The sequence below is a fragment of the Hyaena hyaena genome, unplaced genomic scaffold, assembly GCF_003009895.1.
Source record: "Hyaena hyaena isolate Hyena2069 unplaced genomic scaffold, ASM300989v1 scaffold_144, whole genome shotgun sequence".
NCBI lineage: Eukaryota > Metazoa > Chordata > Mammalia > Carnivora > Hyaenidae > Hyaena > Hyaena hyaena.
Genome location: NW_024080776.1, coordinates 701,531 through 724,068, shown reverse-complemented (window position 1 = coordinate 724,068; position 22,538 = coordinate 701,531). Strand labels below are relative to the sequence as shown.

At 35.7% G+C, this 22,538-nt stretch overlaps 1 protein-coding gene across 3 annotated transcripts in view; it reads left to right on the top strand.

Annotated features, from left to right (window-relative positions):
* Window positions 1–22,538, top strand: part of FOXJ3 (forkhead box J3) — a 141,631-nt gene that overhangs the window by 92,188 nt on the left and 26,905 nt on the right. For 2 of the 3 annotated variants that reach the window (XM_039238651.1, XM_039238652.1), the window contains exons 6-7: window positions 8,397–8,498; window positions 20,018–20,146. In XM_039238651.1, the coding sequence (XP_039094582.1) occupies window positions 8,397–8,498; window positions 20,018–20,146 (231 nt within the window). The remainder of the gene's footprint in view (window positions 1–8,396; window positions 8,499–20,017; window positions 20,147–22,538) is intronic. The other variant, XM_039238653.1, reaches the window with a different exon arrangement.

The window sequence follows — 22,538 nt, the reverse complement described above, 5'->3', positions numbered from 1 at the left end:
GAATCTTCTAATGCATTGTTGTGGAAATTATTTGAAGGAGTAAATGCCAGATAGAAGTACATAAACTCATTGCCTTAAGTGTGTTGGTCTCTGTGAAAAAACACATACTCTGCGATTAGCCAGCTTTTATTGAAACAGAGATGGGGGAATACTCATGACTTTGTCTTGAAGTTGTGTGTTAACAGTTCAAAGGTGATTACAGGTTTAATCAGGGAGATAACTGAAAGGTAGATGGGTAAGTAGAAAAGAGGACATTCTTCTAGGCAGGATACTCTGCATTTGCTGCATATCTCAGATTGTTGTCATTGTGTTCTTATTTTGTGACGCAGTTTCAGTCACTTTTATATGGACTGGTTTTGTTGATTCACATATCCCCCTTTTGTGCTTATGTGAGTTTGAATAAGGACAGATTCATTTAAAGGTAGAAGTGAGCAGAGGAAGGAATGCAATCTACATGCCTACTCTTAGAACTCTTAGAACTGAAAAAACATTAATTTCAAGGGGGCAAACATGTACTGAGTATACATTATGTGGGAGGAGCTACCTGCTGCCTCCAAGAAATAGGTGTGAATAGAATTCCCTGGGAGTTTTAAGGTCAGAGAAATCCTATCCAGTTAGAGATTGTAGACCAGGAAGTGTTATGAAGGGTCATTTGGATGAATGGGTAGGATTTGACAGTTCGTCAAATAAAGTTTACAATTTGAGAGTTCTCACATGTGGAATTGTCACCAGTATCAAGTGAACATTGCAGTCACCCCCAAATGTTTCCTCCTGCCCCTTTGGAATTTATGCCTTCCCCGTTTTCATCAGGCAGCCCTGATCTAGAGGGAATTGATATCTTAATGATATTAATTATTGCAAATCATGAAAATGGTGTCTCTCTCCATCCATTAGGTCTCCAGTTTCTATCAGGAATGTTTTTTAGTGTTCAGTGTAGGGAACTTTGATATTTTCGGTTAGATTTAATACTGAATATTTTGTTTTTGGAGGCCATATATTTTAAAATCAGTTTTCCAATTGCTTGCTGCTAGTATACAAAAGTGTAATTTTTATATATTAACCTTCCATCTTGTAATCATGTTATCAGTAATAGTTTTAGAGTGCCTTGGGATTTTCTATATAAACAATTATGTGATCTACGAATAGCTTTTCCTGTCCCTCTCCCTCTTGCTCTTCTGTCCCTTCCCACCTTATTATAGTGACTAGAATCTCCACTACAATGTTGAATAGAAGTGATGAAAGTGGGCATCCTTCCCTTAATTCCATTTTTAGGGGGAAAGTATTCACTATTTCACCCCTAAGTATGACATAGGCTGTAGGGCTTTTGTAGATACCCTTTATCAGATTGAGGGGGTTCTTTCTTAAGTCTAGTTTGCTGAGATTTTTTTTTTTTTTTAATCATAAATGGGTGTAGAATTTCATGAAATGCTTGTTCTATACCTATTGAAACGATCATATGGTTTTTCTTTATTCTGGTAGCATGTCGAATTACATTGGTTGTATTTTAAATGTTAAACCTTGCGTTCTTTGGATAAACCCTACTAAGTCATGATATGTTAATCCTTTCATATGTTACTGAATTCAGTTTGCTGTATTTATTGTTAAGGATTTTTGCATCTATGTTCATGAAGGATATGGATTTATAACTTTCTTCTTTTGCAGTGTCTGTCAGGTTTTGGTGTTAGAGTTGTGTTGGCCTTGTATTGGTAGTATTCTTTCCTCTATTTTCTGAAAAAGTTTCTGTAGATGGGTATATCTTCCTTGAATGTTTGAGAAAATTCTTTAAAAAAATATTTTTTAATGTTTTATTTATTTCTGAGAGAGAGAGAGAGACAGCGTGAGCAGGGGAGAGTCAGAGGGAGAGGGAGATACAGAATCTGAAACAGGCTCCAGGCTCTGAGTTGGCTGTCAGCACAGAGCCCGACGCGGGGCTTGAACCCACAAACCGCAAGATCATGACCTGAGCTGAAATCAGATGCTTAACTGACTGAGCCACCCAGGTGCCCTGAGAAAATTCTTAGTGAAACCATCTGGCCCTGTAGTCTTTTTTTGTGGGGAGGTTTTTGATATTTAGTTTATTTGATATGGGACTATTCAAATTTTCTATTTTTTTCAACATAAAGTGGAACCTTTATTGTCTGTATAATTACAGGTTTAACTTAGCCTAAATTGTTTACTCTTCTGCAGTTTTATAGATTATACTATTTCCATTAGGCATCTCAAAAATCAAGAAAGAAGAAAGATAATTCATAGCATTATTATCCTCTGATAAATTCCAAAAAGTAATCGAGGTAGTATCATGAAAAACTTTTACACTTGTTTTAATGGTCTCATTGTATGAAGAGGATTATAATAATGACACTTGGAAAGTAGAGCATATTTGGGGGGAAAAACCAACCTACATGTAAAGGCTGTGCTATGAAAATGCACTCCATTCTTTTTTTTCCCCATCATGAATACCTAGAGGTTTATTATACTTCTTTCTTTCTCTCTCTCTCTCTCTTTTAATTCTCAGGTTAGTTATTATACAGTATAGTCTTGGCTTCAGGAATAGAACCCAGTGATTCATCACTTACATATAACACCCAGTGTTCATCCCAACAGGTGCCCTCCTTAATGCCCATCACCCATTTAACCCATCCCCTCTTGTAATATAGGAGTATAAAACCATAGGTTTACCTCTCAGCACTGTATCTCACAAATTTTGGTATGTTGCATCTTTTTTATCATTTAGTTCAAAGTATTTTTAAAAATTCTCTGGTGAGTCTTATCTGACCCATGGATTACTTATAAATGTGTTCATTTCCAAATATTCCAAATGTTGGGTTTTCTGGATATCTTATTATTTTAGAATATGAATTTTTTCTTTTCAGTCTTTTACATATTTATTCAGATGTATTTTGTGGCTCAATATGTCCTGTACCTTAGCAAATATCTGTGTGCACTTGAAAAGGGTATGTATTATACAGTTTGGTATAGTGTTCTCCAGTATGTATTAGATCAAAGCATTTGCTAATGAATCCCAGTGTTCTTTTCCTACTGATTTTTTTTAAAAAATATTTTTATTTATTTCTAGGAGAGAGAGAGAGAGACAGCGTGAGCAGGGGAGGGTCAGAGAGAGAGGGAGATACAGACTCTGAAATAGGCTCCAGGCTCTGAGCTGGCAGTCAGCACAGAGCCCGACGCGGGGCTTGAACCCACTAACCGCGAGATCATGACCTAAGCGAAAGTCGGATGCTTAACCGACTCAGCCACCCAGGCGCCCCTTCCTACTGATTTTTAATTGTCAGTTTTTTGCTTCATATATTTTGAAGCTGTGTTACCAATCACATTTACATTTATAATTGTTATATCTTCAGTTATTCTTTTATTAAAGTTTTTAAAATGTCTGGTATATTCTATCTTAAACTCTGTTTTATCTGATATTAATATAGCTGTTTCACACTTATGCTTGCTGTTTGCAGTGCATATATTTTTCCATGTATTACTTTCATCAGTGTCTATATAAAATTGTGACTTTTAAAGGCTGCAGTTAGCTAAGTCTTTTTTAGTATCTCTGATCTTTTTATTGGAGGGTTTCGATTATTAACATTAATGTAATTACTGATATTGTTAGATTTAGGTCTACATTTTTTTTCTGTTTGATCTCTGTTTTTAGTTCCTTTCTTCCCCCCTTTCCTGCCTTCTTTTAGATTACTTAGCTATATTTAGTATTCTATTTTAATTTACCTATACCTTTTTGGATATTTCAGTACATTTTTGGGGATTTTGGTATACATTCCTAACCTTTTGCAGTCTACTCAGAATTAGTATTTTACTATTTCATATAAGATGCAGAAATTTCCAACCATATGGGCCCCTTTTGCCCCTTTCCTCATCATTTTTCCTAATTGTAATTTGTATGACATCTGCATGTATTGGAAGTCTTGCAAGACAGTGTTTTAAGTTGGGCCTTAAATAATCATATGTGATTTTGGAAACCTAACAGGAAAACAGTAGTCATTTATATTTTACTCAGATGTTTGCCATTTCTTTTGTTTTAGTTAGTTCATCCCTCAAGGCCCAAGTTTCCCTGTGTTATAATTTGTCTTCATCTTAATGAACTTTCTTATATTGCAGTCTCCTGGCAACAGATTCTCTTAGTTTTTCTTTCTCTGAAAAGGCCTTTCTTTTGTCTTCATTCCTAAAAAATACTTTCATTAGATATACAGTCTAGTTTGAATATTTTTTTCTTTCAGTACTTTAAACATGTTTACTGTCTAATGACCTCCATCATTTTTATGAGAAATCCAGTCATTTCCAATCAGTGTTCTGTGTGTGGATGCCATTTTTCTTTAGCTGCTTTCTATCTTTGTTTTTCTTTTTAGAAAAAAATTTTTTTTTATGTTTTATTTATTTCTGAGACAGAGAGACAGCATGAGCAGGGCAGGGTCAGAGAGAGAGGGAGATATGGAATTTGAAACAGGCTCCGGGCTCTGAGCTAGGTGTCAGCACAGAGCCTGACATGGGGCTCGAACCCATGAATGTGAGATCATGACCTGAGCCGAATTCGGACGCTCAACTGACTGAGCCACCCAGGCCCCCTATCTTTTTCAACAGTTCAATTATGATGTATCCAAGTGGGATTTTTTTTTGTTTAAATTGACACTGATAGAGGTTCACTATGAGGTTCTCAAATCTGTATATTGTCTTTGAATAAATTTCTGATGTTTTCAGTTATCAGTTCTTCCATATTTTTTCTGCTATTTTTTTTCTCTCCTGGAATTCTTGTGACACATGTTAGATCATTTGAGATTATCCCATAGCTTTTTGATGCTCTGATGATTCTTCTTTATTTTTAATCTTTTTGTTCTTTAAGATTGGGTAATATTTGTTGATCTGCCTTTGAGTTCATTGATTCTTTACTGTTTTATCTCCATTCTAATAATAAATCTATCCATTGACTTTTAAAATCTAGATAATGTAGTTTTCATTTGTAAATTTCTATTTTGTTCCTTTTTATATTTTTAATTTCTCCACTGAGATCTCCTTATTTATATTTTCATTCATGTGTGCTTTGTTTTTGCTTTTACTTTATCTCGTTGAGCATAATTGTAATAGCAGCTTTAAAATCTTTGTCCCATAATTCCAGTATCTCCAGTCTTCTTGTTGGAGGCTTCTGTAGATTGTCTTTTCTCTTGAGAATGGGTTACTTTTTCTGTTGCTTGTATGTCTAGTAATTTTAATTTTTTTTTTTGTTTAATGTTTTATTTATTTCTGAGAGAGAGACAGCATGAGCAAGGGAGGGTCAGAGAGAAAGGGAGACACAGAATCTGAAACAGGCTCCAGGCTCTGAGCTAGCTGTCAGCACAGAGCCCGACGCAGGGCTCGAACCCACAAACCATGAGATCATGACCTGAGCCAAAGTTGGATGCTTAACCGACTAAGCCACCCATGTGCCCCTATATGTCTAGTAATTTTAGATTGTATCCTGGACACTGTGTTATGTTAATATAGACTCTGAGTTCTGTTATAATCTATAGAATATTGCTATTTTTGTTTTAGCTGGTGGGTAACCGTGTTAGATTTAAACTATAAGTTCTTACTTCTGTGGACATAGTTCCAATTTTTAATTCTTTAAGTCTGTGCTTTATTCTAGTCTGCATTTGCATGGTCAGGGGTCAACCTTTTGTGAAGACTTTTGTGGTGTTTCATACATAGTATTTAGGGCACCTCTTTCAATTTTCTCCCCATGGGATTTGGTCCTCTCTCTGATAGCTGGCAGTGTTTACCTGGGCTCTCTTCCCTAGTTCCTCCTGACAGAAAGATAACATCAGCCATTCATGTTCCACATCTACTGCCCAGCTTTGGGGCAAAGCTTCAAGAAAACAGAAAACTGAAGCTGGTGTCTCCAAGTTTTGACTTCTCTTTATATCTCTCTAATATATTTACTTTTCAGAATCCTCAGGTAGTTGTCATCCTGTGTTCCGGGCTTCCCTCCTCCACCTCTTAATTTGTAGTTGTTATCAGCAGAAGCTTGGTATGTGGGGAGATCACACCACCATTCTGGAAGTAGGATTTGAATGGATAGGATTTTGACAGGGAGTAAGAGGAAACTCCACAAAGGACCTTTCACAGGCTGACTGCTGTCTCCTAGATTAGACTCATTGATACTTTCTTGGTCCAGAATTTGAGTTTTGGCTGCAATAATAATAGTTATCAGGATACATTTGGGGATACCTAAATGACTGGCTTTACTAATCAGACAGTTTATTATCTATTAATAATGTAGAATCCATGAGCCTATCACTAAAAATATATACTATACTATTGAGCATATCAAAGCATGGAAAGAGAGTGTTTGTTTATTCTCTTGATTAAACCAGACTGAAGTATCCATGAAGAATATATAATTAAGAGTTTTAAATTTTACTATCTTATTTATTATAGCTGAAGCTATGAATCTGGCTTTGTAGGAAAATAGTGTCTCATATCCAAGCTGTCTCTTTTCTCCTAATCACTATTAAATATCCTTCTGTATCAAAGATTCTCAGAATCAGTTGCAGATAAGTTCTAGTAGTCATCATAACAGCTAGCTCTTACCATGCATTTCAGGTACTGTACTGAAAGCTTTGCACAAATTATTAATGCTCTTAACAGATCTCTAAAGTGACATAATCCTCTTTTTTATACATGGATAAAAGAGAGCATAAAAGTAGAGTAATTTATATGCAGTCACACCACACAGACTTGCCTCTTCCTACCAGTGGGGAGAAGTGAGAATTATAGTCGAGATGGAGATGACTAAGTTGAGTTAGAGGAACATGAGATTTGCAGTGTTCCAAAGTAAATGTTAATTTAGGTATAGCTAAATTGGCTGGTACCAAAATTGAGGCATAGGCACGGTTGTCTTTGGTTCTTCCTCTTGTATTATTTTTTTCTTTTTAAAGAGAAGAGCATGCACAAGTTGGAGAGAGGGGCATAGGGAGAGAGAGAATCTTAAGCAGGCTCCACACTCAGTGTGGACCTGATACTGGTCTGGATCCCACAACCCTGGGATCATGACCCAGAAATCAAGAGTTGGATGCTCAACTGAGCCACCTAGGTGCCCCTTTCTACTTGTATTTCTAAAGCCCTTTGCCACTTTAACCTCATTCTCAATGTGTACCTAGCACCTAAGTGCTAGATACTATTTTCTGGGGGATGATTCTTGTCTTTTACTTTTTTCATTTCAATAAGCTGCCTATTCCCTACTTTCACAAGATATCTGATGAAATATTCATGATGAGGGAATAAGTGATAAATAGATTAATCTTAGAAATGTGTCTCCGTGAAATTGCTCTGTTTTTCATTTAGTGTGATCTTTTTAAAATGCGTGTTTAGTTGGGATCATGTGTAGCACAGTTGTTTTTTTTTTGTTTGTTTTTGGTTTTTTGGCCAGAAGAGGAATATACATAGAACTAACATCATAGTCACAAATTGTTTATATCTTCCCTTTCTTTAATTTCCAGCATTGAAGTTGAACTCTCTTGAGTGCTCATCAAAGCCATAAACACCATCTCTGATGAAAGAAAGAGGATTTTTATATCCCAACTTCTAAATACAGAATTTTGACCCCTACGTTAGCTCTATGAGCATTGTGTATGTTCTTCAGTGCTGTTCAGTTGCACTAACAGAGAAAAGAAGAAAAATAAAACTACTGAGAACCTTAAATCAGAGAGATTTATTTCTCTTTCAAGTAGAAGTTCAAGATAGATTGGACCAGATAGATAACCAGCTGTGTTCTACAAGTTCATTTAGTTGTCCATGTTCCATCTAATCTTGTATTTTCAATGTTCCCAAGGCTATTACCCTCAGCTTTATGATTAAGCAAGATTACCACCACTGTGTCTGTGTCCCAGTCTGCAGTAGGAGGGAAATACAGTGAAAAACCAGCAAGTTTTTTTTCATAGACATGATCCAGAATTTGCACACATCATTCTTGCTCACATCTCCTTTACACATATTAGTTACATGGCCACATACACCTTAGTTACATGGCCACAGATGGTTACAAATGAGGCTGAAAAAGGTAGTATTTAGCTAGGCAGCCATAAGTCAGTAACTATAGAGTTTTATTATTAAAAGGAAGAAGAAGGGGGATATGGATGTTTAAAGGACCATTAGTAGTCTCTGCTGCAGAAGTTTAGAATTTTTGCTAAACTATCCTATAGTCAATTGAGCTGATAAGAAGTAGCCATACTAATGAACTTTGTGCATATTAAAATTAGTAAAAGATTTAAGCAGGAATTTAAGTTCATGTTTTTAGAAACAAAGCACAAAACCGGATGTTGGAGATTTGATGAAATATCTTCAAATTGTGTTAAAGTTGCTGGATATATGAGCTAATAATTATTTATTTTGTTCTTGTATTTTAGGCCTCAACTCCATATAGCATAGATTCAGATTCTTTGGGAATGGAGTGTATTATTTCGGGAAGTGCCTCTCCAACTCTGGCAATCAACACTGTGACTAACAAAGTAATTCTGTTTTTTTAAACACTTTTGAAATGTGATTGAATAATACATTTAATTTGCCTTTATAATAATAATAATAATAATAATAATAAAGTTCTATATAACTGAGTTTACAGATGATATAAATTTGGCTATCCTACCCATGGCAGCTTGAAAACTTGAATCCACAATGTTTTGAGGTATACACAAATTAGAAGAAAATATTCCTCTAAAGAAGTTGGAGGATGCTTATTGGGAAACTCTGTATTAATTTAAATTCTTGACACTGCCAGTTCCACGGATAGAATTTTGAGCCCACATTTTATTGAATCAATTTGTTTAAAAAATCATTAATTACCCCTCTAAATATGTGATTGAAAAAGAAAAGATTGTCACATTCCCAGGGAGTCAACAGAACCCAGGAAAATGAATAATTGGACAAACTCATAGAGTTCATTGGAATGGTGGTCAACCTATTTCATAATATTCAAGTTAGGTCCATATCCAGAAGTATAGTATATCATAATATGCTGTCCTCTTCTCCTCGTCCCCTCCCCAATGCCCCCTCTCCCCTCGCTTCTCTTCTCAAGTTTCATGCCAGGTCAGATACCTATTCTCTTCTCAAGTTTCATGCTAGGTCAGATACCTAGTGGGATATACATGTCTCTTCATTACAAGGTAATTTCTTAAGGTCATATCTCAAAATCCTAAAAAGGCTCTGGGAGGTTTATGAAGTAACTCAGTTCTGTGCATGCATTTCCTCCCTTCCTAGACCACGAGCACCTTGAAGCCATAAATTTCTCGCACTCATGCTCATATTCTCCTTCATTCTAACTTCCAAATCTTGCTTTACCCTCTCCTCCTTTCTCCCTTGCTTTCACTTGTTCTTACTTTGTCTCTGTCTCTTCTACTTTATCATGCACACACGTAAACACATACATACACGCACACAAACACACACACATATACACACATAATACAGTGTACATAGGATCTCTTTATTTGTATAAAGATAATAAACCAATAGAAGACAGTTTATAATCTTAGTGACTGATCAGATTTATAATTTAGAAAGGAATCTGGCAGCTGAAGTGTATTGATTTTTTTCAAATAACCAGTCCATGGAATGATTCCATCATGATCACTTAGGAGAGGTAATTGTGGGTGCATATGTGTGAGTGTTTGGTGGTGCTGTTGGTAGTAATACCAAGGTTTTATTGCAGGCCCACCAGGTCACTTGTTTTACACTTACGGATAAGGTTCAGAAATCTGTACTTTAAGAAATCATCCCTTATGCTGCCTATCTAGACTTGAGAATTTCTGGTGAAGCAGAATGGGCTAGAGTCAGAAATATCCAGTACTGTTCTTTGTAGTAGTCCAAGTAGGAGTTACTGAGGCTTAAACATAGGTAGTTGTGGCTGTTAGGAGATGATTAGGAAATAGTAATGCTAGGACTTCATGATGAAATAATATGGAGGTCAAAGGAGGTGGAATAGGTAGTATATATATAAATACCACCATCCCCTACCACCAGTAAAAAACAGGGAGGAGGCATAAGAACAGAAAAGCCAGGCTTTCAGGGATGAAGATCCCAGGAAAAAGAGAAATACGTTGAGATCAGCCCTGCAAATGTTGCCCTGGGACAGTTCTCGGTTCTCAGTGCATGGCACACAAACTGGACATAAAACAGAAGCCTAAAGCAGTCATTGGGTTAGGGAGACAAAAACTGGAGTTTGGGGCTACTAAACAGCCAGGACTTGAGGACTAGATCCTAACGGATCTCAGAAGTGAGTTCACCTTCTTGCAAGTAATATCCACTTAAGGTATTTGCTAACTCCTAACTCACTCATGTACTTGGTCTCAGGCCTAGACAAATCAAGTGGATTTTTCACTACTCAGAATTAAGCAGTCTCACAGAGAAGGAGGGAGCAAAAATTGTCATTCATGATCTTTAAGGAGGAGGGAGTCATAATAAAGGCTTTCAAGTTGATCCCTCAGAAGGGTTATGTTCCCTGAGGAAGAGCAAACCAAAATAAACCAGCTGCAAATGGTTATTGCTATGGTTGCTAATATTCTTCTACTTCAACAGAAAACTAAATCCTTTCTGTAAGAAGATAGCATCATACTGAGCTTTTGTAATTTTTTCATAAGATTTCACTTCAGGGGTGCCTAGGTGGCTCAGTTGGTTGAGCGTCCGACTTCGGCTCAGGTCATGATCTCCCGGTCCGTGGGTTCGAGCCCTGTGTGTGGCTCTGTGCTGACAGCTCAGAGCCTGGAGCCTGCTTCAGATTCTGTCTCCCTTTCTCTCTGACCCTCCTCCACTCGCTCTCTGTCTCTGTCTCTCAAAATAAAGACATTTAAAAAAAATTAAAAAAAAAAAAAAAAAAAAGATTTCACTTTTAGTCAAAAATTTTAGACATTCCAGGAAACAGGATCAAATAATTAAGTGACAAGGGGGTGGGTAGGGAAAGACAACACAAACATATCTACAAGTGATCTAGATATGGGTTTTAAAATAACTGTGACTAATTCAAAATAGCCGAATTATAGAAAATTTATCCAAGAATTGGAATCTGTATGGAAGCATCAAGAGGAAACTCTAGAACTGAAAAATATAATAACTGAAATTAAGAATTTCATAGATGGGTTCAGCAGCACATTAGGCACACCAGAGGAGAGAATAGTGAACTGGAAGAAATGTCCATAGAAATTTGATTGAAACACAAAGAAAAACAATAAAAATTCAGAAAAGCTTAAGGGATAAATGAGGTATGGGAGAAAAGGTCTAACAAAGTTCTTATTAGTGATCCAGAGGAAAGGAAAAAGGAATAAAGAAGAAACCATATTTAAAATATTTTTAAATGATAGACAACACAGTGCAGATTCAGGAACTTATGAGAACCCCAAGAAGGATTAATGAAAAGAAACCTTATTAGGCAAAGAAAATCAAGCTGCTAAAAAAACAAAGATTTAAAAAATATTAAAATCAGAGGCAAAACAGGCAACTTCAAAGGAACAAAAGTAAGCCAGACACTAACTTTGAATAGAAATGATGAAAGCCCAGGGTGCCTGGGTGGCTCGGTTGAGCATCCAACTTCGGCTCAGGTCATGATCTCACAGTTCTTGAGTTCGAGCCCCATGTCTCTGTGTTGACAGCTCAGAGCCTAGAGCCTGCTTCAGATCCTTTTTCTCTGTTCCTCCCCCATTCAAGCTGTGTCTCTGTCTTTCTCTCAAAAATAATAAACATTAAAAAAATAAAATACATGAGAATGAAATTTGTAACTTGCTAAAAGGAAATATCTGCTAATGCAGAATTCTGTCTACAGTTAAAATTTCTGTGGAAAATGAAGGTTAAATAAATAGGTTTTATGAAAATAAAATTGGAATATGTTACTAATATATCAGTAGTAAACTATTAAAGGGAACTAACTTTTTAGATAGAAGGAAATTATCCTGTGCTGGAAAGAAGGGAGAACACTAAAAGAGTATGTCTGTTGATAAATCTTAATGTGTATTGAGTATTTAAAACAATAGCATTTCTGTTACATAACACAATGCCTTTGAGTCTAAAATACTATAGAGGTTAAAATACATGACAATACTAGGGCAAGGCAGGAAGAAATATAGTTGACCTTTGTGCAACATGGAATTTAGGGCCACCCTCATATCCTCTTATGCCCCCAAAACAATTGAAAATCCGTGGATAGCTTTTGACTTGAATAATAGCCTACTGTTGACTGGAAGCCTTACTGATACCATAAGTGGTTGATAAATATGTATTTTGTATGTTATATGCATTATATTCTATATTCTTACAATAAAGCTAGAGGAAAATGTTATTAAGAAAATCTTAAGGAAGAGAAAATATATTTTTACAGTACTGTATTGTATTTTTTAATTTTAATTTTTAAAGTTTATTTTGAAAGAAAGATTACAGAACATACATTTTTTAAGTGTACATGGAATATTTACCAAAATTGATCATGTAAATACTAATGAATGCTAGACCATAAAGGAAGTCTCAACAAAATTCAGAAGACTAGCACCATACATTGTATATTTTCCAGCACAGTGGAATTAAAGTAGAAATAATAGCAAATAGATAATCAGAAAATTACCCGAAGTTTGCAGATTAAGCAGCATAGTGGTAAATAACCCAGGATTAAGAAAGAATCATAATAGAAATTAGAAAGTACTTTGAATTGTCAAAAAAAATAGAAACAAAATATGAAAGCCTGTGGAATGCGGTTGAAGAATTAGCCTAAATGCATGTACTAGAATAGAAGAAAGATTGAATATTAATGATTTAAGCATAAATCTGAAGAAGATGAAGGTAATAAATAAGTCAGCAAGCAAAAAGTTGATTCTTTGTAAAGATTAATAGAGTTTCTAGCCCAAGTGGAATAACAATAACAAGGTTTACATTTACTTTGCTACCTGAAACAGTTGAAAAAATAGACAAAATATGTGAAACAATGGTTTTCAAGAGATTGGGCCATAGTACAGTGATCCTGAGAAATTGTGAACAAATAAGGCCGTCCCTACAATTGTTCTAGCTTACTGTCTGGAGAAAGCTTCCAAGGCACAGAGGTCTCCCTGAGTGGAGCAGCTGGATCTAGGAGATTATGAAATCTCCAAGGTGGCTAGAGTTCACAGGGCAGCATATCGGAGAAGAGAAAGCCGCACCGAGGGAGAATTCCAGTGATATACCAGGGGTCCCCTCGAGTCTTCAGCTGGGTACTTACCAATGCATGAGTAAGGAAGACAAGAGAAAGAACCACCTGAAAAGATTAGTGTGGACAATTAGTGATATTCCTGTAGGGCCAGGCATAGAAACTTTCACATAGTGAAATGCTTCATAATTCACAGGTAAAGTACTCAGGATTTTGTTTTAATAGTGGAATAAAATTAGCCCTAGACTAAAATGCTGCTCTGGTCCTATCTACATTCCTTCAAAGCAAAATCCAAAAAGATTGAGCTGTTTTCAAATAATGCAGTTTTTAAAATTTGAATTTTAATGTTTTTCAGGTATAATTCAGAGACCAATATAAAATTTCCCCTTTAAAGTTGATAATTCAGTAGTTTTTGGCATATTCACAGGTTGGGCAACTGTTAACCACCATCTAATTCCAGAACATTTTCATCACCCCAAAAAGAAAACCCTCTACTACTTAGCATTCATTCCCTGTTCATCCATTTCCTGTAACTATTAATTTACTTTCTAACTTTATATGAATTTGCTTATTCTGGACATTTCGTATAGATGGAATCCTATAATAAATATGTGACCTGTTAATGTGTGATTTCTTTCACTAAACACATTCTCAAGGTTCAGACATGTTACAGCATGTATCCATACTTCATCCCTGTTGTCAAATAATTTAACTGTGTTCCAGAATAAAGCTCAAGAACATTTATAGGAATACAAAACTGTCCAGCACTTAACAATGTAAAGTTCTCAATGGTCTGGCATCCAATAAAAAATTACCAGGCTGGCAAAGAAGAAATAAAAAAACAACCCATAATGAGGTGAAAATTAATCAAAACTGACCCAGAAATAACACAGATGACAGAATTAGTAAAAAAGGACATAGACAGTTACTGTAAGCCAAGATACAGAAATAACCTCAGTGTCTCTCAGTGGATGAATGGGTAATGAAGCTGTGTGTGTGTGTGTGAGTGTGTGTGTGTGTGTACACAAAATGGAATATAATTTAGCCATGAAAAGCAATTTCTGCCATTTATGACAACATGGATAGACATTGAGGGCATTATACCAAATGAAACGTCAGGGAGAGAAAGACAAATACTGTTTGTCTAATGATAAATGTTATCATTTATATGTGGAATCTTAAAAGACCAAACTCCTAGAAACAAAGTAAAACAGTGGTTACTAGGGGGCTGTTAGATGGGGAAAATGGAAAAATGTTGGTCCAAAGGTACAAACTTTCAGTTATAAGATGATTGAGTCTGAAAGATCTCTTGTATAACATGGTGATTATTGTTAACAGTATTGTATTCATTGTGCATGAGAGTTGGCTAGATGAGTAAATCTTAAATATTCTCATCATAAAAAGGAAATGGTAATTATGTGAGGTGATGGAGGTGTTAGTGAATGCAAGAGTGGTATATATTTTAGAGTATAGAAGTGTATCAAATGAACACTTTGTATACCTTAAACTTATATGTTCTATCTCAATTAAAGCTGGAAAAAAACCCAGTTACTTTAACTGTATTCCATGGAGGAGCTAAAGAATAGGTTGAACATATGTATAGACACATGGAAGATTTTTTTTTTTAATACAAATCAGACTTCTTAGAGATAAAATTATGTCTGACTTGGAAAATACACTTGATGGAATTAACAGCAGATTAGACAGAAAGTTGATTGACCTTGAAGATACAGCAGTAAAAGTTGGACAAAATGAAACACATGAAAAGACTAAAAAAAAAAAAAGTACATACATAGAATATTAGCAGTGGTAACAACTTAAAACAACCTAATATATGTGTAATTGAAGTTCCTAGTGGAACTCTGGATCTACAGAAAAGAATTAAGGACTGGGGATGGTAACAACATGGGTAAATATAAAGTTTTTTTTTTCTTTTTAATTTAAATCTCTTTAAAAGACAGTATACTGTTTAAAGATAGCAAAAATAGGTTTTGGGTTTATAACATGTGGAAGTAAAATCCAGGTCAACAGTAGTACTCAGGCAGGTAGAGGAGAAACGGAAGTGTTAGGAAAGTAGTATTAAACTTTGAGTAAGTGGAATCAAAGCTATCATTCGTAGGTGACATGATTGTTTATATGGAAAATTCGAAAGATTCTACAGATAAACTCAGAACTATTAACAAGGTCTTGATATCAGTGTTAGATTTTAGAAATCAATTATATTTCTCTATATGAGTCAGACAGGAAATAAAAAGATAATAACACTTAAGTTCGCATTCAGAAACATCAAATACCTAGGATTAAATGGAAGATGAATTCTACACAGAAAACTATTTAAAAAAAAAAAAAAAGACCCAGAGAAAACAAAGGACATATAAATAAATGGATATATAATTTTCATTGAGAATATTGTTATAAAGTCAGTTTTTCCTAAATTGATATATAGATTTAATATCAATCAAAAGTCCATGATGCTTTTTTGAGGGAAAGGGAAAGGAGTAGAAAATGACCAGCTGATCTTAAAATTAAAATGTAAATGGGAATCCAAATGGCAAATGGCAGTTGAAGAAAATGTTGAAGAAAAAGACAAATGGTAGAGGATTTAAACTACTTCCAAATATCAACAGTAAACCTACAATAATTGAAAGAGTGATATTGGCATAAGAGTCCACAAATAGGCTTATAAGGAACAGAACTTAGTGATGTCTTTCAACAAATGGTGCTGGATCAATGGGGAAGTCAGATTTTCCATTCACAAAAATCAGTTCCACATGGATCTGAGATACAAATGTAAATGATAAAACTATAAAACTCTCTGATGAAAAAGAATAAAATGAATTTTAAGAAATGTAACAAAGGAAGTAATAAAGATTTAAGAGCAGATATTAGTGTACTAGAAAACAGTGCTTTGTGTAATCCTTTAATTTTACTATAAAAAGGACAGAAAAATGATATATTGTATGATTCCATTTATACTTAATTCAAAAACAGCAAAACCAGCCAATAGTGGTAGAAGTTGGTATAGTGGGTGCCTGTGACAGAGATGGGGATGGATAATGACTGGCTGGTGAATGACTGGGAGAGCACCTGAGTAGGCCTTCTGGAATGCTGGTAATGTTTTCTATCAGAGGTTCTGTGGTCTTTGGACACCTAGGTAACTATGTCCCTTTTAGGGATTCCATGAGGTCAAAATTATTTTTATAATAATACTAAAATGTTATTTGCCTTTTCCTTTATGTATTTTCTTTGAAGCAGCAAAAGCAGTAGTATGTCAGTGTTAGCACAGATCAAGGTAGTGACACCTAAGTATTAGTAGTCATTGTATTTTTTTGCTGCCCACACACTTCAGATTAAAATAAAGAATACTAGTTTTACTTAAAGATACCTTTGGTGAAGGAGGAAAAATAGTTGGGACGTTTGAGTACATGTCTTTTTAATATTCTTTGTGATGAAATGGGAAGTGTGCTAAAACACTTAGGCTGTTTGCTGAAGTACCTATCTGTATAGTGGCTGCTTCACAGAAGAGCAGTTTGTCTTGTGTGGTAGTTTGAGGTGGATATGGAGCCAGCTGCTTTGTTCGTGGGTCATAGTATTATCTTTGTTTTGTTCTTTGTTTGTTTGGTTTGTTCTTAGAGTTGGGGGAGAGGGGCAGAGGGAGAGAGAGGGAGAAAATCCCAAACAGGCTCTGCACTGAGTGTAGTGGCTTAAGCCACATGCTGGGCTTAATTCCATGACCCTGGAATCATGACCTGAGCCTAAATCAAGAGTTGGACGGAGCCACCCCTGTGTCCCTCAGTCATTGTTTTTACTTGAAAGAAGAGTTGACACTGATTATTCAGATTTGGGTATTTGGCAGATGTTTTCTTGATAATGAACAGTGAATTCATCACCTCAAGGAAAACCACTGGCAGTAGTATCCTTTGCCAATGATAAAATTTGAGTTTTTAAGCAAAAAGTAGAAGATTGGAAAACTTGTATCCACCACAGTGAGTCTGATAAGTAGTCTTTGAAAAGGTTTCTAATGAGATCATTGGTGATGTTAGCAAGTATGTTTTGATGTTGTATAATGAAACATGTTCGTTTTTAGAAGATCTGTATAACAGTGAACCAGTATTTTTCAAATGGCAGTGTATCATGTTATAAAATCATACATGGATGAATGATCCATGCACAGTACAGGGTCAAACAGTAAACTTTATCAGAGTATAAAAACTTTATTGATATGTTTTCAGATCCACATTGCAACTAATCTTTAAAAAATTGTCACTTGTCATGTTTTGGCATAGGATCAAAAAAGACCATCCACAGTGATCTGAAAGTCTGTTAAAATATTCTTTCCTTTTCCAAATATATATATATATATGTGATACTGGACTTACTTTCTATAGTTCCACCTAAACAACTTATTGTAGCAGAAAAGAGAATTTCGTGGTTTCGTGTTAAGCCAGGCATGGAGATTCACAATAATGTAAAACTAAAGGAATTGTATTTCTTCTAATTGTATTTCTTCTTCTAATTGTATTTCTTTATTGGGAGAAAATATTTCTTATGGTAATGCTTAGTTGGGTTAATTGTTTTCCTTAAATTAATAAAAAATGTTCTTTAATAAAAAATATGCCAATTATTAATAGATATATCAGCACAAACACAAAGCTCCTTGACTCTCCAATTTTTAAGACTGCAAAAGTGTTCTGAGATCAGAGTTTGAGAACTGTTCTTTACTTTGTTTGGGTAGTGATTACATAATCAACCCATTTTGTAATTAGTAATTTGTGCACTTTACTCTGCGTATGTGTTATATTTTAATAAAAATGTTGATCTTCCTTCCAAATAAGATTTTGTCCAAGATTTCTGACTTGAATGATAGGTAACTGAGCATAGACAGGACAGAGTGAATGGCTAAGAAAATTACCATAGGGTGCTTGTAATTTGTTGGGCTAGGAGCCTGTAAGGTTGATTTTTTTTTTTTAATGAAATTTATATTGGAAGTATTCATCAGAAAAATATTTGCCAGGGTTGCCTTTATTTCCTCTTAGTTTTTTCTTATATTCTTTTTCCTATTTAGTTCCTAGGCATATAATTGTTCCTAGCGGATATGAAAGGGGAGCAATTGGTTTTGCCTTACATATAGTGGCATACATGCCCAGTTTTCTACATATTTGGCCTCTTGGCAAATGTTTGTAGCATTTAGCATGACTGCATTTTTAGCACAAACAGAAGGTGGTGAAAGGTCAATTGGTTATTAAATCAGCAAATATTTATTAATTGTATACTGAGTAGAAAGCACTGTGTTGGTTGTGATTAATTATTGGGGAGTCAAGGAGCTAACAGTCTAATAGTGGATGAAAATTTGATAAAAAGTACTTATACCACAAAGCTAAATGTATTGTGCCCATGGCAATACGAGCATAGAAAGGATAGTTGGTAGTAGCATCTGAATAGAACCTTGAAGGATAATTAGGCTAGTTAGCTGTTTTAAAAAATCTTATTTTGGGGCACCTGGGTGACTCAGTCGGTTAAGCATCCGACTTCTGCTCAGGTCATGATCTCACGGTTCATGAATTCGAGTCCCGTGTCGGGCTCTGTGCTGACAGCCAGCTCAGAGCCTGGAGCTTGTTTCAGATTCTGTATCTCCCTCTCTCTGACTGTCCCCTGCTCATGCTGTCTCCTTCCCTCCCTCCCTCCCTCCTGCGCGCTCGCTCGCTCGCTCTCTCTCTCAGAAATAAATAAAACATTAAAAAATTTTTTAATCTCATTTTTATTTGTTTCTAATTAGGAATTATCATGCTTATTATAAACAAATGAGCATTGTAAAAATATCAGTGATAAGTCTTCAGGAATACCCAGCCCCCTGCTAGTTAACTATTGCTAACAGTTTGATTTATAGGCCTTTACATCTAATGTATATGTTAGCATCTTGTTAATTTAAAAAATTAGATCACATACCTATGATTTTGCAAATGTGTTAGGCTGTTGAGTTTCCAGTTTTCAATAATATAACCACCATGATGCCTATGATTTTTAAAAATCCTTTTTTGTTGGGTGCCTTGGTGGCTCAGTTGGTTAAGCGTCTGACTTCGGCTCAGGTCATGATCTCACGGTTAGTAGGTTTAAGCCCTGCATGGGGTTCTGTGCTGACAGCTCCAAGCCTGGAGCCTGCTTCAGATTCTGTGTCTCCCTCTCTCTCTCTCTGCCCCTCCCCCACTCGTGCTCGGTCTCTCTCTGTCTCAAAAATAAATAAAACAAAAAAAAATTTTTTTAAGTTCCTTTTTTCTGTTTTTTTTGATACTTTAATTTTTTTTTTTTTTTTTTTAATAGAGAGCATGTGAGCGTGCATAAGTGGGCAAGGGGCAGATAGGGAGAAAGAGAATTCCAAGCAGTCTCTGTGCTAACAGCATGGGGCTTAATCTCAGAAAATGTGGCGTCATGACCTGAGCTGAGATCAGGAGTTAGACGCTCAATCCACTGAGCCACCCAGGTGTCCTGATGCCTAAGATTTTGACAGAAGAGAATAACAGTTTTGTTTAAGGCTTGAGTAAAAATAAATTTACGCAGTGTAGAAATACTGAACAGTAAAAATCTAAAATCCCCTTATTAAATGTTGATGAAGTAATTATACCTGAAAATATATTCAATTTATGTACTTCTGGATAGGATATATTTTTCAGTTTGAGCGTAAATTATTTATTTCACGGTGAACATGGAGTTAGCAATGAAGGACATGGAATTGGGGTAGATAAGAAGCAAAGGAAAGACTGCTAACATTTTATTCTTCTGCCATATACCAGCCTAATTGTATTTTTGTAGAGTTGCTTAAAAAATACTCTTTTCAGCGGGAACTACTTATGCAAACATTTTTTTCTTTCCTAGGTAACATTGTACAACACTGATCAGGATGGTAGTGATAGCCCACGCAGTAGCCTTAACAACAGTCTCTCAGACCAGAGTTTGGCATCTGTTAATTTGAACAGTGTTGGAAGTGTGCACAGTTACACACCGGTAAGTCTTGGTGAAGTTAATATCATAGTTAAATACTCCTTTAGTCATTAAAACTAAACCAAATGGCATTGAAGTGCAAATAAAAAGTGCAAGTGTGTATTTTTCACTAATCAGTTCATTAGCTTAGATGAGTAGAGCAAATTCCTACCTTGATAGTGTTTTAATTGGGTACTTACATTTTACCAGGTTAGATACAAATATATGGTTGTACGATGTTTTATTATTTTGGTCTACTTTATCTGTTCCTTGTCCAAGTGAACAGTAATTGGAATAGGAAAAAAAAATTGTACTTCCTTCTAGCAAAGCTATACTTGATACTTTATAGTCCTTGGTAAAAGAGCTTAGAGGATGTATATATCATCTTGTTTTCTAGGTGTAGATCCAAGAAGGGGATTCTACAAATCACAAAGGTTAGGATGACTTGGTACCCAGTTGTTAAGCAGCCTGATAGTTTTAATTTTGGTTTGGAAAACAAAGCTATGCTATTAAGGGACATGTGTGTGCTGATTTTGTTACCTATTATAAGAACATGACCCTTGTGTTATTTGATACCTCTTTTCAAATCATCTGGCAACTGTCCTCCCTAGAAGATGACAGAACAGAGCCCAAGAACCGTATACTACTCTGTTCATCGGTTTAAATTTGATCTTACTAAATCATCTCTGTTCCAGATTGAGTAAATAGGCAAAACTTTATACAGGATAAAGATATACAGGGTTAGGGGGAACCTGAAATAAGAAGAAAACTCCTGGGAAACCAAACTGAGAGAGCAGAATTAAAATTCTCATTGAATGTAGGAAAACAAAAGATAGTTCTGCATAACTGTTATTAGTGCTCTGGGGAAAATAACATTCAGAATGCAGAACAGATAATGGAGTAACAGTTATGTAAAAGAAGGTACTAGATCTGGAGAATTGAGAATTATAGGTGTCCCTGAAGAAACAGCTAGAATAGTATAGAAGCAGTTTCCAGAAGAAATCGAGATTATAAAAAGGTTACTGAGCTAGGGTAGGAAAAGTTAATGGGAAAAAACCTATACCTATACACATCATGACACATTTTAAAATTTCAAAAGTAATCATCAATATAAATACTGTGGTAGAAGAAATAAGATATATTCAAAGAAACGCAAATCATACTTCTCTGTAATGCTAAGTATCAGAGGAAAATGGAATACTTCACAGAGTTTTGAGGGAATAGGTTTAGATTATGTATAGCTAAATTTGCATTCCTACGTAAAGTCAGGAGAAAGACATGCTTTGATACACAGAGCTTAAAAAGCATCTTACCTTTGTTTTCATGTGCTCTTCCTAAAAAACATTACTTTGCTGATCAAGAGATGAGCAAAATTAAAGCCTTCAGCAATGATTAAATCATGATATAAAAGGATTAGTTGGAGCCTTGAAGCAAACTAAGCAAGGATTTAATGATTTTAAGTTGCTTTTAAAATAATGTGAATATAGAAAATCTTGATACCAAGTAGAATCAAAGAACACAGTATAGTATCACAAAATAAAATAGGAAAAAATTAAATTTGTAGAACTAGGTGACAGAAGAAAAAACAAACATGTCTATTGTGTACACATAGGAGGGTTAAACTTTGCTATGAAAAGCCAGACATTATAGACTGCTCTTATTTTTTTTTAATGTTCATTTATTTATTTTGAGAGAGAGAAATAGAGCGAGCAGGGGAGGGGCAGAGAGAGGGAGGCAGAGAAACCCAAGCAGGCTCTGCACTGTTTGCACAGATCCTGATGCAGAGCTTGAACTCACAACCTGTGAGATCATGACTGGAGCCAAAATCAGGAGTCGGATGCTTAACTGGTTGAGCTACCTGGGTGCCCCTAGACTGCTCTTTTTCATTTAACAAGACATCAAGTGGTCCTCAAACACTCCTTAAGCAGCAGTATAGCACCAGCTGCTGTTTGGGCTTGTCACATGTCTATATGTCTATAGGATGATACCACACGGGGGCGGGGGGGGGGGGCAGGTGACAGACTTCACAAGTGGTGGGTCACTGTAGTGCAGGAACAAATTACATACTGAAGCTAAGCAGTTGTATAACTTGCAGCTGTACCCTAAGAGGGTAAACTAGAAAGTCCTCTGCCTCACGGGAAATAGGGAGGCAGATGAGAAACTGTCCCTTGGCAACTTGCTGCAAGGTAGAGAGGGGAATGAGAAACTGCCCCATGGCTGCCTCCCACAAAATAGCAAGGCAGATGAGAAATGGATGAGAACTTGTTCCTCATAAGACCACTCGGTATTCCATGTGCCAGGATAATCACCATGGCTTTGGTCATCCTGCCAGAGTGCCCGTGCCAGTGGTGGAGCCATTCCCCTACACAAAACTCTTATTTTTCTGTTATTGCCAGCCCCTTGTAAGCATCATTTT